Source organism: Corylus avellana, chromosome 1 (genome assembly GCF_965113065.1).
Source record: "Corylus avellana chromosome 1, dhCorAvel1.hap1.2, whole genome shotgun sequence".
Classification (NCBI taxonomy): Eukaryota; Viridiplantae; Streptophyta; class Magnoliopsida; order Fagales; family Betulaceae; genus Corylus; species Corylus avellana.
The window spans coordinates 1486006-1499846 of NC_142490.1; the positions used below are offsets into that span (position 1 = coordinate 1486006).

At 35.2% G+C, this 13841-nt stretch overlaps 1 protein-coding gene across 3 annotated transcripts; it reads right to left on the reverse strand.

The window, feature by feature from the left end:
* Positions 1–2273: 2273 nt before the first annotated feature.
* LOC132170880 (ATP binding microtubule motor family protein) lies at positions 2274–9897 on the reverse strand. Of its 3 annotated transcripts, none has more exons than XM_059581894.2 (15): positions 9806–9897; positions 9020–9178; positions 8283–8738; positions 7724–7813; positions 7516–7616; positions 7303–7416; positions 7143–7224; positions 6989–7056; positions 6834–6899; positions 6567–6691; positions 5624–5960; positions 4576–4680; positions 3447–4496; positions 3001–3320; positions 2274–2909 (listed from the first exon to the last, which is right to left on the reverse strand). In XM_059581894.2, exons 3-15 carry the CDS (start codon positions 8491–8493, stop codon positions 2588–2590), a joined length of 2991 nt encoding a protein of 996 aa, XP_059437877.2. In that variant the 5' UTR covers positions 8494–8738; positions 9020–9178; positions 9806–9897; the 3' UTR covers positions 2274–2587. The 3 variants fall into 3 exon arrangements, with proteins under 3 accessions (XP_059437877.2, XP_088373961.1, XP_088373960.1); XM_088517835.1 differs by lacking the exon at positions 9806–9897 and adding an exon at positions 9602–9619; XM_088517834.1 differs by lacking the exon at positions 9806–9897 and adding an exon at positions 9314–9381.
* Between the last annotated feature and the right edge of the window lie 3944 nt (positions 9898–13841).

The following is a 13841-nucleotide window of genomic DNA, read 5'->3' on the forward strand; positions in this document are numbered from 1 at the left end:
CACACACTGAAATCTTTGTGTGGTATGTATCAACAGCCTAACGTGTTTTGAGGAAGGGAAATGTTGGGTTTTTTTGGTTTTTTTTTTTAAGAAAATAATATTCACTTATGACTAAAAAAACACCATAAGAATACCTAAAATTTCTGTTTTAAGAACGATAAATACACATATTACATATACTTAAGAGCAATGACTCAATTTTCTACGTTTTTATTTTATTTTTTGGCACAAGTGTTAATCTTATTTTAAAGTAAATAGTACATGTTAGATGGGCAGAGTATAATGTATCAATTTCTACTTGTTTAATCAAAAGGAAGAGTAATGATTCACATAACGCCGAGCGTGTATAAACAATGATGCACGCCTGGCTTTTTTTTTTTTTTTTTTTTAATAATTAAAATATTATTTTAAAAAAAATTTGCCGGGCGTGCATCACTCCTGGCGTTGTATTTATCATTAGCCCAAGAGGAATTAAGGCCTCCTCCTACATTTCAAATTTTAAGTCTTTTCATCATCAACTGCCTTGCCAGGGCAATCAATTGATTTGCCCAACTCTTTGTTATAATATATGATGGCTTTGATGGCAAAGGAAATTAAAGAAAATAAAGACAGTAGTTTGGTGTTAGATACTCAAATCTGTTAAAAAAATGGTGCTCAAACAAAGTATATGAGATCGAAACTCATGAATATCTTTCAAGAAAAAGGGACAACTGGGTGCAGACATATGGTGGTCCCTAAAAAAATAATATTTTTTAAAATATATATGTATTTTATATATATATATATATATATATATATATATATATATATATATTAATTTCGCCCAAAATTAAAAGTTCTAGGCAAAACTGCATAATATATCACGCTGGTGCTTATAAGCTGCGAAAGAATTGTTCTAAATTTGCTAAGGGCCGGCTTGAAGAGGAACCTGTCGAAACAAATTTTTATAACCTCCTGGCATGGATGATCATAACGATTAGGAAAACTCTCCTCTTCTCTGTAAGAATGGCCGGAATGAAGAAGATGATGCTCAAACAGACCATTTTAATGTAACCCATGAAATTTAACTCATCATCGTTCAGACACTGTTGGTGACCACCTACCCGCTATTATTCCATAACTTATATCATAACATCAATAAGATCCAAAACGGCTAACACTAATAACAATAACATAAATCCGGTAATAATAATAATAAAGGAATGTATTACAGGACAAGATCCTATATATATATATTACAATCTTGTATAGAGTGTATAGCCTCGTTTCAGTTGACGACAATGATAATTGTCGAGTTTGAGGATGTCGAAGTGGGTAAAGGTGCGATCTTTTGTTTCCCAAAGAGCAGAGGAAACCGAGGCGCAGTCTTCCACCACTTGAGAAACACCTCAACGCAAACTGCAATGGCAGGGATGAGAAAAATACAGCAAATGATGACGCCTAACAACATTGTCACGCAAACGTAGGCTAAGTTGCGATGTGTGTGGCCAGGAAGCATAATCTCCATTACAGCTTCTCTGATTAAGGCACCGCCAATTACCAAACATACGAAGCCCATCAGCACCCAAACTACGACATATATTTTGTCTTGCCAAGACACAGATACACACATAATTGCTCGATCGATAGCTCCACTGGCCTGCGAAGAGAAGAAACCTTGGTTTTTCTATCGATCTCGAAGAAATAAAGAAAACTTCCATTGGCCTAGATAACTGCTGCTCTCTATATATCTTGGCTAATGCAAAAAGATAACTGTTCGAGATGGAGCGGCCCAGATGATGGCTGTTCGTGAAAGAGAAGAGACTGCCATTATCTTAGAATATATAAGACTCAAATCATATTTAGAGATAACGTTATAAAATGAAATATATAGAGGGAGTTGCCATTAAAACAATAAAAAAATAAAATAAAAGATCAGGCTCTGTTTATGTCAGGTATAGAGCTATTGGTCTATTTTTCACTTGGAAATTAAGCAGAAAGAAAAGGGTCTCCCTTAATTGTTAAAGTAAGTTCTCCAATTTATAAAGCTTTTTTCTAATGTGTTTTTGGGGCAGGGTGATGTTGGGGAGGGGTTTTGAAGATGCAAAGAGTTATAACATCTAGCTAGGAGGAAACAGGAAAGGATTCTCACACTGAAGATTGGATCGGCCATTTAATTTACTCCCAGAGTAAATGTGTTCCGGAGCAAATGCCTTGCGTGCGTTTTGAACACATTAGTTTAATCGATTGAATTAGGAGAAATTTCTCGTAAAGCATGACCAACATGAGAAAAATTAAATGAAGAAATTCTAAGATAAAAATTAATATTATAGGTAAGAAACCATATATAACACTCTCCCATATGTTTCCAGCTTTATATTAGTCATGGGAGAAGACTACAAGAAACGACGAAAGCATAGGCATTACCGTCATACATATTTCGAGCCTGAGCAAATTTACAAGCTTTCTTACAATCAACTGTAAACAGAATCAGAAAACACTAAGTGAAGATTTGTTATAAACTCGTGATCAACAATATATGAAATGGAGCCGTCGGAATCACTACATATCCACACGAATTTTCTGTATAGGGAATCCAGAAACAAGCTTACAGGAGGTACTTCACTTTGGGTTTCCAACGATGAGATCTATGGCTTGATCGCCGGGGTGTAAAGTTGAGCCCAAACATCTCCCTGAAAGCCTTCCCTGGCTCAACAGAACCAACAAGCTTTGCAACAACGCTGGCACTCTCAGTAATGTGGTTCATATCTCTTGTGTCAGTCCACAAGCGATGCACCAACTGCAGCCTCCTATGCTGTGCATTTAAACCAACACCCCACTTGAGGAAGAGGTTATGTCTATCTTGTTTAGAGAACCTCTTCTGCATTTGCTTGCTCAGCATCTGCCTCTCGCGTTGTAGAGCCTTCAGGCTGTTTGCAAAAGAAACATATTTAAGTTTGCCTAGTGGCAGAAAGTAAGTGAAATGACATTTAACAAGCCAGGGTATGTAATTAACATTACCTAGAAGTGGGTGTCAGTGTTTGACCATCTTCCACAGTTTGAGAACCTCGAGAAAAAATGTCCCTGAGGAAGGAGAGCCGCCTGAGCTCTACTTCCATGTAAATAGAATCTGCTGGATCACCTTTGAATAGCAGGAAGAAGTAGGTCCTGTGAACCAATGAGATGTTGCAAGCATGCCAAAGTTCGATAATCTCCCTTTGGAGCCTCTTGAATTCTGAAGGCCATTCTGAAGGACTTCCTGTATCATCTTGCATAGGGTCCAAGCCAACATCTTTTACATTCTTTTTGGAAGCTATGAGCTTTGGTTCTATCTCCAGTACCTACCAGGAATGAAATTAAACAAATGACAATGGCCAGATTCACAAAAAAAAATCAATCTTCCTGGATTTTCCTATTAAGAAAATACGGATATGGTTCATGTGAATTTATATTGTATAAACACTCACCACATGGTCAGTATGTTGATTCTCACACTGAAGATCGGCCATTTCATTTATTCCTGCAGTCGAAGTGCATCTGCTGGTACTGTTCTCATCAAGTGGACTTTTGGCATCCTGCACTTTAAACTCGTTAACAACAGCACTCCCTGCTGAAGTCTGAGAACTACTTCTTGATAAGCTGTCAACAATGGCATCATACTTCAAGGCAGAAAGCTTCATCCGAAGACCCTCAGGTCTTCCAGTGAATTCTTTGTCAAACCCAACTGGTGGTGTGCTCTCGTGCTTTTCTACCTTCTCAAACCAAGGCGAAGACAAACTAGTCATAAGACTTTCTTTACAACTTCTACTTCGAGTTAATCTCAAGAATCTATAGGCAGCCATATCTTTTTCCATTGGCCATGGAGAAGGCTTTTCGGGGGATGGAACAACAAAATTTGGAAGAATGCTACTTAACTCTTTATCTCCCTTCAACGGTGGTGACCCCAACTCTTGAGTTGCTTTATCTCCATTCTCAACAACTGTCACTCCTGAGGTAGCAGTGTTTGCTATCGGAGATGATGTATTTGAGTTTACGTATTTATTCAGGCTTGAATCAAACATATTTGAGTTTAAGTATCTGTTCGGGCTTGAATCTGACATATTTGTGTTTATGTATCCGTCTGGGCTAGAATCTGACATATTTGACTGCGTGTATCTGTTTGTGCTCGGCTCTTCCATCTCTATGCAACGAACTTCCTTACAAAGATCCTCCGATTTTTCATCAGTCTGTTCTTCAGTCTCCCCTTGATATTGATCGATTCCAAGAAAATTAGGAATAGCAACTGACAAGCGTGGAGAGGAATGGATTTGCGAAAAATTCTCGTTGAAGTCAGGAAGTTGGAATAAGTTCTCATCAGAACTAGTCCTACTGTGTCCATCTGAATATTGAGATGCATCAAAAGATCTGACACCAACATCAAGGTGAGAATCTGTGGTAGCAGGTGTCTCAGATATTTGATTTTCAGAGTCCCATGAAGTTCGCACTCGCAATTTGGGATAATGATGATCTTGATCTGCCTGGAGAAAGATGGAGAGGAACAGAGGATCAAGAAGGTAGGCCAAGGTGAAAGGATGCTTGAGCACATACTAGACATACCAGTATTATTGCAGGTCTATCGTCATCAACCAGTCGTAGGAGATCCTTAACCTGAGATTGAGAAAGGTCTAGTTGCAGAGTCAGGTCCTTTATCTCTTTCTTCAGCTGCACGATGGGGAAGGAACAATAGCCGAACAAGTCAAGGTTTTATTAAACATATGCATCAACTCATAGTTTGATCATAAATCACACTTGGCATAGTGCCAGTAAAATTTAGGATCTGTCAAGTTTTATGACAGAAGCAACCATAAACAAGTTGATAGATTTGCTCTTAAGAGGAAATGCAAAATGTCGAATGTTGTCTGAACAAGTAAATCATCCCCTTGGTCCTCCACAGTTAGCATTGATATTTCAAGTCACCCTTCCCACCCCACTCTTGTTAGAAAATTAATTAAGTGATTAAATCATTTCTTATTAATTTATATTTTTGAGAAAATTGATAATTTAACATGGTACCAAAGCAGCAGCCATGAGCTTGAGTCCTAATTTGTAATTTAGCTCTCATTTCAGTTATATTCTACATATGTTTGTTTGGCCTTACTTTTGATATGGAGTCCGAGTCCAGGAATGTTATAACATTAATTAAATTATTAAATTCATATTTCCTATTAGGTTTAACTTTTAGGATAATGGAAATTTAACATTCTTTTTCTCTCTTTCCCTTGCTTTATATGTTGTTATCACTGTTCATGTAATTTGGATCTGTAAAAAAGAATCAGGAGCAAGATAAAGTTAGAATCGAGTGATGGGACTGATATGACCTTTCTTCAAGTACCTTTGCAACGACCTCAAAGCTCTAAATGTGAAAAAGATGAGAGGAGAGGATAAATCGTAGAAGTTCTGGGTATGAATTAAAATTCTACAACAGGTGATGCTTGCAAAGATGGTCAACTATAATAAGCGTTGCATCAGCACACATGGTTGTTGATGTATACCTTCATTGTAATTAAATGTAAGCATTTCCACTTTACATCAAAGCTAAGGACATTGCAGGTAGTCTAGGGATTTAAAAGGCAGATAAATTTGATGCTACAAGCCTATTTATTACCTTTTCAATCTGAAGGTCCTTTTCTCTAAGCAAAGCAGCAGAGTCAGATGTAACAGAAGTTGGTCCTGAACTTCTCATTTCACTTTCCAATCTAGCCAATTCTCTCTGCAAATGCTTTACCAATGCTTTATCTGACATGACTACATTGACCTGTGCATTAGTTGCCACTTCTTTAGCACAACTTGCAAACAAGAGAGTGTTTCTTGATTGCTCAACATGACTTCGTGCAGGGCTCATGGTACAGATGATGGCAGTTCTAGCATTGCCTCCTAAAGAGGACTGCAGTATGCGGGTTAGCTTCGAATCTCTAAAAGGAACATGTCCATTTCTTCCCTTGCTGCACCCAAACACAAAGTTACTTATATTAGTAATGGATGCAGTAATTATGCATGCTGTGCTAGGGCTTGAATCATATGACTGAAAGAAAGTATCAACTAGAAAAAGGGCTAAACAAGCAATAACAATTGCATTAACAATTCAAATGGTTTCTGGAAGGACCATAACATTCGCTAGCATAGTCAATCTTCATAATTATATCGAAGTAGTGAGCTATTTGATAGCACAATATCCACACGATGTTGATAAAATGTTAAATGAAGTTATAAGGCTGCAGTCTAAGGCACATGGATATATTGCAGAAAAAATTTGATAAACTGTGATCAAATTTAAGGCAGAAGACGAGAGCTGAAAACTCTGACAACTCAAATTAGTGAATCATAAAGCTACATAAAAAAATTGAGGAGGTGTTTGAACAAACTCCTGCGAACCACAATAACTAAATCCTTCACCTTACATGTATCACTAACTCTTAAGCATCCTCATTGAATTTTTCAATAATAAATTCCTTTTGCTGATCATTCATTAAAGGAAACCAAGAAGTTTAAGACAGGCAGAAAAAAATCATGGTGACTTCAGCCAAAGTGCAAAAAATTAAGATACAAACCTGAGCTTACGGATAACAGTTCCCAGAGTTAACAAGCTGCGATTTATGTGGCAACCTTCTTTCAACCTTGTACCAGCTGCTAATGACTGAGATGCACGCTCACTTCCTGCAAGGTCAACAAAATTCTGTACCAAAAAAAAAACTCGGCTGTCATTGTTGCTGATAACAATCACTGTCTTCTTTGGGTTTTTTTTTTTTTTTTTTTTTCCTTTGGTCTTTCAACTAAAAAGAAGAAAAAGAAAAAAAAAAAAAGTTAATGATTCATACCACAGTAGCGGTGAGGGAGCTTGACTTGTCATTGCCAAGAAACTCACGTGCTGAACTTTCAATTGTCTGACAGAACACAATATTTAGTGAAAGGAAATGTGTAAAATTATCAGGAGGACCAATAGTTCAAACTCTGTAATGGAAACCATTCATACCAGTCTGAGAATCTGATGAGATCTGGAGCTTGCTTCATTCAAGAATGTCTCCCCAATTTGTCTTTGAGCTGCAATGAGCTAGGACATTACTTCTGTATACATCATGCATCATTCGGTCAAAGAAAGACTAGTTTGAAGCATCTTTATTCCTTACCTTCACAGACAGACAGAAGTTCTTTAAAATGGTTCCAGTCCCTAAGAGTTTCCTCTGTGAGTTTCTCAACAGTTGTCCCTCTCTATCAAATTAGCTAAATATTAGAGCAAAGAACCTTACATATACAGTTCTTTTTCAGCATATCAAAAATGATATTCACCTCTGGATCATCAAGAAGTCTTAACGGGGTATTATCTGAACTTAGGAGGTCCCTGACAGATTCATTGTAAATCTCCATAGCAGAGAACTTCAAAAGAAAGTTTCTTTCATTGTGCTACAAATCCACATTATTTCATAAAATTAATGGAACTCGAGGAAAATAACAAAATGCATATCTGAATGAAAGGGAAATCAATATTTGTTTCTCAGTTACCTTCTCCATGTAGTCATATATATCTGCTACAGCGTACTCAGTAATTCCACTCATCGTATATGTCTTTCCGCTGCTTGTTTGTCCATATGCAAAAATACTTGCTGAAAATAGGTTGTCCAAAAAATAATGTAGCTGTTGTTGGAGTTTAAAGCAAATCTCAAGAAACAGGGAGATGGCAAAGAAAAAGAAAAAAGTTGAATGTACCGACCATTTATACCACTGACAACTACAAGTGCAACTTCCTTGGCTGCTTCTTCGTATACCAGCCTTGTGGAGCAATCACTCCTATATACTCTGTCTAGAACCAAAAAGCCAAAAAAAAAAACAACACAGATTAGAAGAATATAAAATTTGAGAAACAAAATCCATATCAAATATCGTTACAGGTATTGTCCATACAAAATGCTTTTTCTAACAAAACCACAGAGCAACACAAACGCAATTAACCTCTGGAAAGAAGTTTATCATATCATTGTGGCCGAGTTTAAATGAAAACCAGGGATAAAGTCAGAATCATTACAGGCAGAAAGAATTTCACAAAGAAAACAAAGACGAAATAAGAATCAAAGAAAAATTCAAAGCTCCAAAAATTTGAAACCAATTCCAGCAAAATCTTCCATTGTCCAGTAGACTAGTCAAATTGGGTACTATTAACAATTGCATCAAACATATCTCATAATTGACAAAAAGAGACAAATAAGACCCAAAAGACGCATTCGCCAAAGAAAATCTCGTCATACCAAAATGTAATTTTATCACTTCCTTACCAAATGTATAAGCAGTTGGGTACATGGACCGCTCAGAAACTGAAAGGTTATTCCTGTATATGATAGTGTTGTCGTTGATGCATTCCCACTCCGACACATCATTCCTTGCAATCTCCTTCTCATTCAATGGCCTCAGCCTAATCGAAACAAAAATTTTCTCCTCACGTCCACTCGGCCCTTGCATTAGTTCCTCTCCACCTGCTGCTCCCATCTCTAACCTTTACCTCTCTTCTTCCGAAACCCACCTCCAGGCAAGACTCAAATTTAGACCATATATCAAGAAATCAACGAATTCCAATGAAGAGTACCTAGCATTGCCTCCTATCTTCAGTTCCCCACAACTTTTTCCTCACTATTGAACTAATGCATAACGGTTCTGACCATTCAATAAAGCAAGCTTTGTTTGTTCTGTACAGAACACAAGGGCCACGCAAACTTTTCAGCCACAATGATCATCTGCATCGACAAACTAATCATGCGTCAATGCTAATTCAACCATATTTTTTGTTCAGCGTTTTGTCTCGACCATTAAACCAGTATTATTTGTCTGTCTTTCTTAATTCATGTATACATGCCCAATAATATGACAAATAATTGGTTATGTAGTTTAATGGAAATTTGTAGTTTTTCTAAGATGGTCCCCAATTACAGACTGTCAAACTCTTCCTCACATGTTAGCCCATTTTGAAGAAACAAAGACACGCAAAGAGAGAGAAAGACAGGGAAAAGAACTTTACCTTGGGGGTTGAGACTTCACAGTCATTTTTAAGGGAATGTCTGCGATCTATGGAAGATTCTTCATTGGCTCCATGTGCTGTGCAATGCAGTGCAGTGCAGAGAGAGCTCTGAAATGGACCGTCTGAGATGCAATTGTATTTGATTTCCGAAATTTGGCCCTGTACAACAAAATCCCAGCACGAATTAACCATAATCTTCCATATTTTGATGGATTTCAATGAAATTACAGAAGATTTGAGCAAGAAACATCAAATTTTCGAAACAAAAAACCAAACTCAGAACTCGTCGGTTACCAACTAGGCCGTGTTTGGTTGGATATATAATGAACCTTAAAATTGGAGCTGGAGCACCAACTCAAATCCAAACTCTGGAAGCACTATATGCACATAAAAAAGCTTTGAAACTGACCCAACAATGCTAGGTATAAAAGAGTAAAAATCTCAAATATAAAAAACAGAAAATCGAACACCAAATCCAATATTTTATCCGCCAAACCAAACACAGCCGTAGAATTGGTGTACTCTGTCTCAATCAACAGAGAAGCCGTCCCTTTCAACTTTCAAAAAAAATCTGACACTTACCTCATGCAATGCAAATCTCAAATTCAAAACCAAAAAAATATATTATATAAAATATTTTTTGTATATATATATATATATATATATATATATTAGAGCGAAAGAGATTGAGAACTGAGAAGCCAAAACTCTCTCACTCTCTCTCTTTCTCTGTGATATCACAGTGTTTTGGTCACAAATTAAGGGCTTCGAGGAATGGTGGTGGACCTGGTGGTTATGGCGTCCACTTTCTTCGTCGGTTGCTTCTCTACGCTGCTCTGGATATTATCAGCCTTTGAAATAAAACTACCGCGCTAGGCGCTAAGCCAGACCTTGACAAACCAGAGACCCAAATGACTGATTTGTCCTTGACGTTCCACGTAATTTGCGTGGCAACCAACCGTGCCCATTGCTTAATGCATTGAATGGATATAAATTGTCACCCGGAAATTAGCTGAGCACGTGACACCTTTATGCCTTGTTAAAGTAATCAAAAGTAAAACCCAGTTGGATCGGAGTGTATACAATTCTCTTTATGTTGAAAAATAGGATTGATTTTTTTTTTTTTAGTAATTTTGCTTTTCTATTACTAATTATTTCAAATACTAAATATAAGAAAAATTTTATGGGATTTACTTGTCTGAATAGGTCCTCTAGTTTGGAAAAGTGGACTCTGTAAAAGTTCTTTCACATTTAGTGTCCTGAAAATTTGAGAGATTTACCTGTCTGAATAAGTCTCGAACAATCCGTCATTCGTTTGGGCAAATAGACTTTATAAGAACTCTCTCACATATACTGTCCTGAAAAATCAGGGGATTCGAATCCTAAAAAAATGCTTGGTAGCTTTTATTATAATTTTTTAACAAATTTATGTGATAATCTATATAACTGCCACATGACGTAATATGAAATTAATCATTTAATAACTAACATGACAATTCATACGAGTACTACATAAATTATCATGTCAATTTATAAAGTACTTATAATGAAAATTGTAGTACAAGGGATTAGTGGGCTCATAGGAGTGAAATATATTATATGTGTATCTTTATAAAATTCCTCTCATTTCTACCATTGATTTTGACGTTTAATTAGGAGTTAAGAATTAAACTAAGAAGCATACATGAAAGTAAGATGTGTAAATCATAGGACAAAGTTTTTCTTCAAATTCAGTTGGAAGAATTTCCTTAAATTTACTCTATAAAAATAATATGTGTTCATTTTTTTAGTAACATGTGAGATGCATGTTTTTTTTTAATAACATTTATTTCAATTTTGTCCCCACTATTAAAAAAACATGTGTAGTTAATTGACCATCAAATGCTCTTAATACTGCAGACGACATCATCGTTCGAGGTACCTTTGGTATTGTACGAGATTTCAATCATACCCTCCTCGACCCCCCTTCCTGCTCTCTCTTTATATAGAAAAATGATACATGCACTCTTAAATTCACTCTCATCACTTAAAAAAAAAAAAAAAAAAAAATCACCTTTAAATTACCATACATTTTGAGAAGACTTCCAAATTCAAAAACCCTCAATTTTACCCCTTAAGCCTTTAATTTGATGCAATGTATTCCTCCCGTCAGATTTCAAACATTAAAAGTGATAAAATGACATTTATACCCATAATTTCTTTTTATAAAATTTGAAATTTGCGCTTAATTTCAAATTAAAAAGAAAAAAAAAATCAAAGGATAATTTTTTTTAGTCATTTTCGTTAAAGGTTAATGGCTGAATCTGATTGAGTGGGATCAATTAAATCAAATTAAAAGTTCAAAGAGTTAAATTGAGTTAATTCAAGAGTTTAAAGTATAGTTTCTCTTAAATTATATATATACTGAATCTGACTGAGTAGGATTAATTGAATCAAATTAAAAATAATTCAAAGAGTTTTCAACAGTTTAAAATACAATTTCCCTTAAGTTATATATATATATATATATACACCAAACACCGACAGTATACTGGAATGGGGCATTTGAATATTTGTACAACTATGATGATGCGGAGAAAAAGCTGCAAAACGTAGAGAGAGAAGGGTCTGGTTTGACCGAGACAGTAAAGGACGAAATGCGCCCTACATCCCATGTGGTGAGGGCTGACAAACGGCTCAATATAAATATTCGTCGTTCATGGGAGGAGGACCAACGCATGCATGTGTGATGTGTCCCTAGAAATGTTAGGAATAAGCTTTTTATTTGTTAAATAGAAAATACAATCATACATGTATGTATGCATTCATTCATGCATGCATGCGCACCTTCCTCTTCCATTATTTTATACTTTCCAAATATGTTGCCGACAGTTGATGCAAGTTTAAAAAACGCTATGATTGTTAATTATGAGCATACATAAAAGTTCAATTTAGGAAAATAAATAATTAGAAAATTTCATTTTAAACTTTGAATTATCACGTATTTTAAAAAAAAAAATTTAATTTTAAAAACTTTCAATTTAACCTTTGAACTTTTAATTTAATTCAATTGACTTTCAATCCGCCACATTCAAGCTATAAATGACTAAAAAAACTAAATTATCCTCTGATTTTTATTTTTATTTTTTTAAAAAAAAAAAACAAAATGAAATGATGGATAAATTTGAAATTTAATAAAAAAAAATAGGGGTATAAAAGTCATTTTATTACTTTTAACGTTTAAAATCTGACAGAAGAGGTACATTGCATCAAATTAAAAGTTCAGGAGATGAAATTGAAATTTTTTAAAATTTGGGAGGTATTCTCAAAATATGTGATAGTTTAAGGGTCTTAAGTGAAGTTTCTCCTAAAAAAGTGAAGTGATAAAATTGCTTTTATATAAAAATAACAAATAAATAAATAAATAAAACCATGAAATCATGAATTTAGCCTACAATTTGTGATTTAAATTTATTATACTCTTACTAATATATATTGGTACAACCGTTAATAATTCATGATGAATGGGCATGAGATTGTGACTTTAACTTCTAATTTCATATTTATAGCTTAATTTAATTATTTTTATGATTAACGCCACCAAATTGTAAGTTTAAGTTTATGAAATATGATTGTGAGTTGCGATTTCAATGCGTTTATGCTAATTTGTTCTGCCCAAATCACTTTCAATTAGATGAAATTTTGACTTCAATCAACACTTTCATGAAATCACAACTTGATGAAAATCATGACTTACCTCACTAATTTATGTACACTCGGCTCTCTCATATTATCATATATATGGTTGTTGTTCCTTACCCATCAACATGTATTGATGTTGTGATTTTGCCCATGTGGGTTCACGTCAAAAATAACTATAGATTATAAAATAGAGTAATATTGTCACATATACGCCACTATCATATTATGTTTTTATTAAAAAAATAATAATCTAACAGTAAAGGAATGTGGCCACCCAACCACTCTCATGGGGTGGCCTGTTCTTGAGGACTCGGGCATTCTTGGGTGGCCACCACCCTCAAAGGATGAGGGCGTAGTTGGCCTACTTCAACCACACTCTTGAGTGGTTGATATTTTTTTGAAATTCAAAAGATGGTCACCCATTCCCTCGCTTAAGAGGTGGTTCGGCCACCTGTTAACTATCTTGATCTAAAAGCAATTTAGTATATCCAAGATCCCTTCAAAATTATTAACTGGACTCAAGATTGGACCCCTTTTTTTTGTTGGTACACGATGACCCTTATTAATGGGGGATATATAGTCGCTAACTTACTGGTTGCATGTGTACAATGCCACATTTCGTTATTGCACACCCAACAACTTTTCTGTATCTGAATTAAAATGGCCTTTGCAAAATCCATCAGATCTATAAAAGTCACTTTATTGGTAGGGAAGTAGAAAACTTCCCCACCAGGCACCAGCTATGTTACCCACTTGCTGAAGGTGTGGTACACAAACCATATATCTGACTTGTTCACGTAAAGTCCATAAGACTTTAAAACAAAGGTGATGAAAATCAGTGGCACCTCAGCTGTCAAATGGGCAGGGTGCCCTACTCGGCCGGCTCAATGAATTTGAGAGCCTTAGGCGAAATTTTAAAGTTGGACCTTATTTTTTTTAATATTTAAATATTAATTAAATAATATTTATTTTAATAATATTATTATATTTTTATAATATTATTATTATTTTCATTCTCATTGTTATTTCATAACTTTTAAATTTAACTTTTAGTTAGTTGCCCAAAAAAATTGATGTGGCAAATTTATTTTTTTGGGTTAATTGGTCTTATTTTACAATTGGCTTATTATATTGGGGTCTT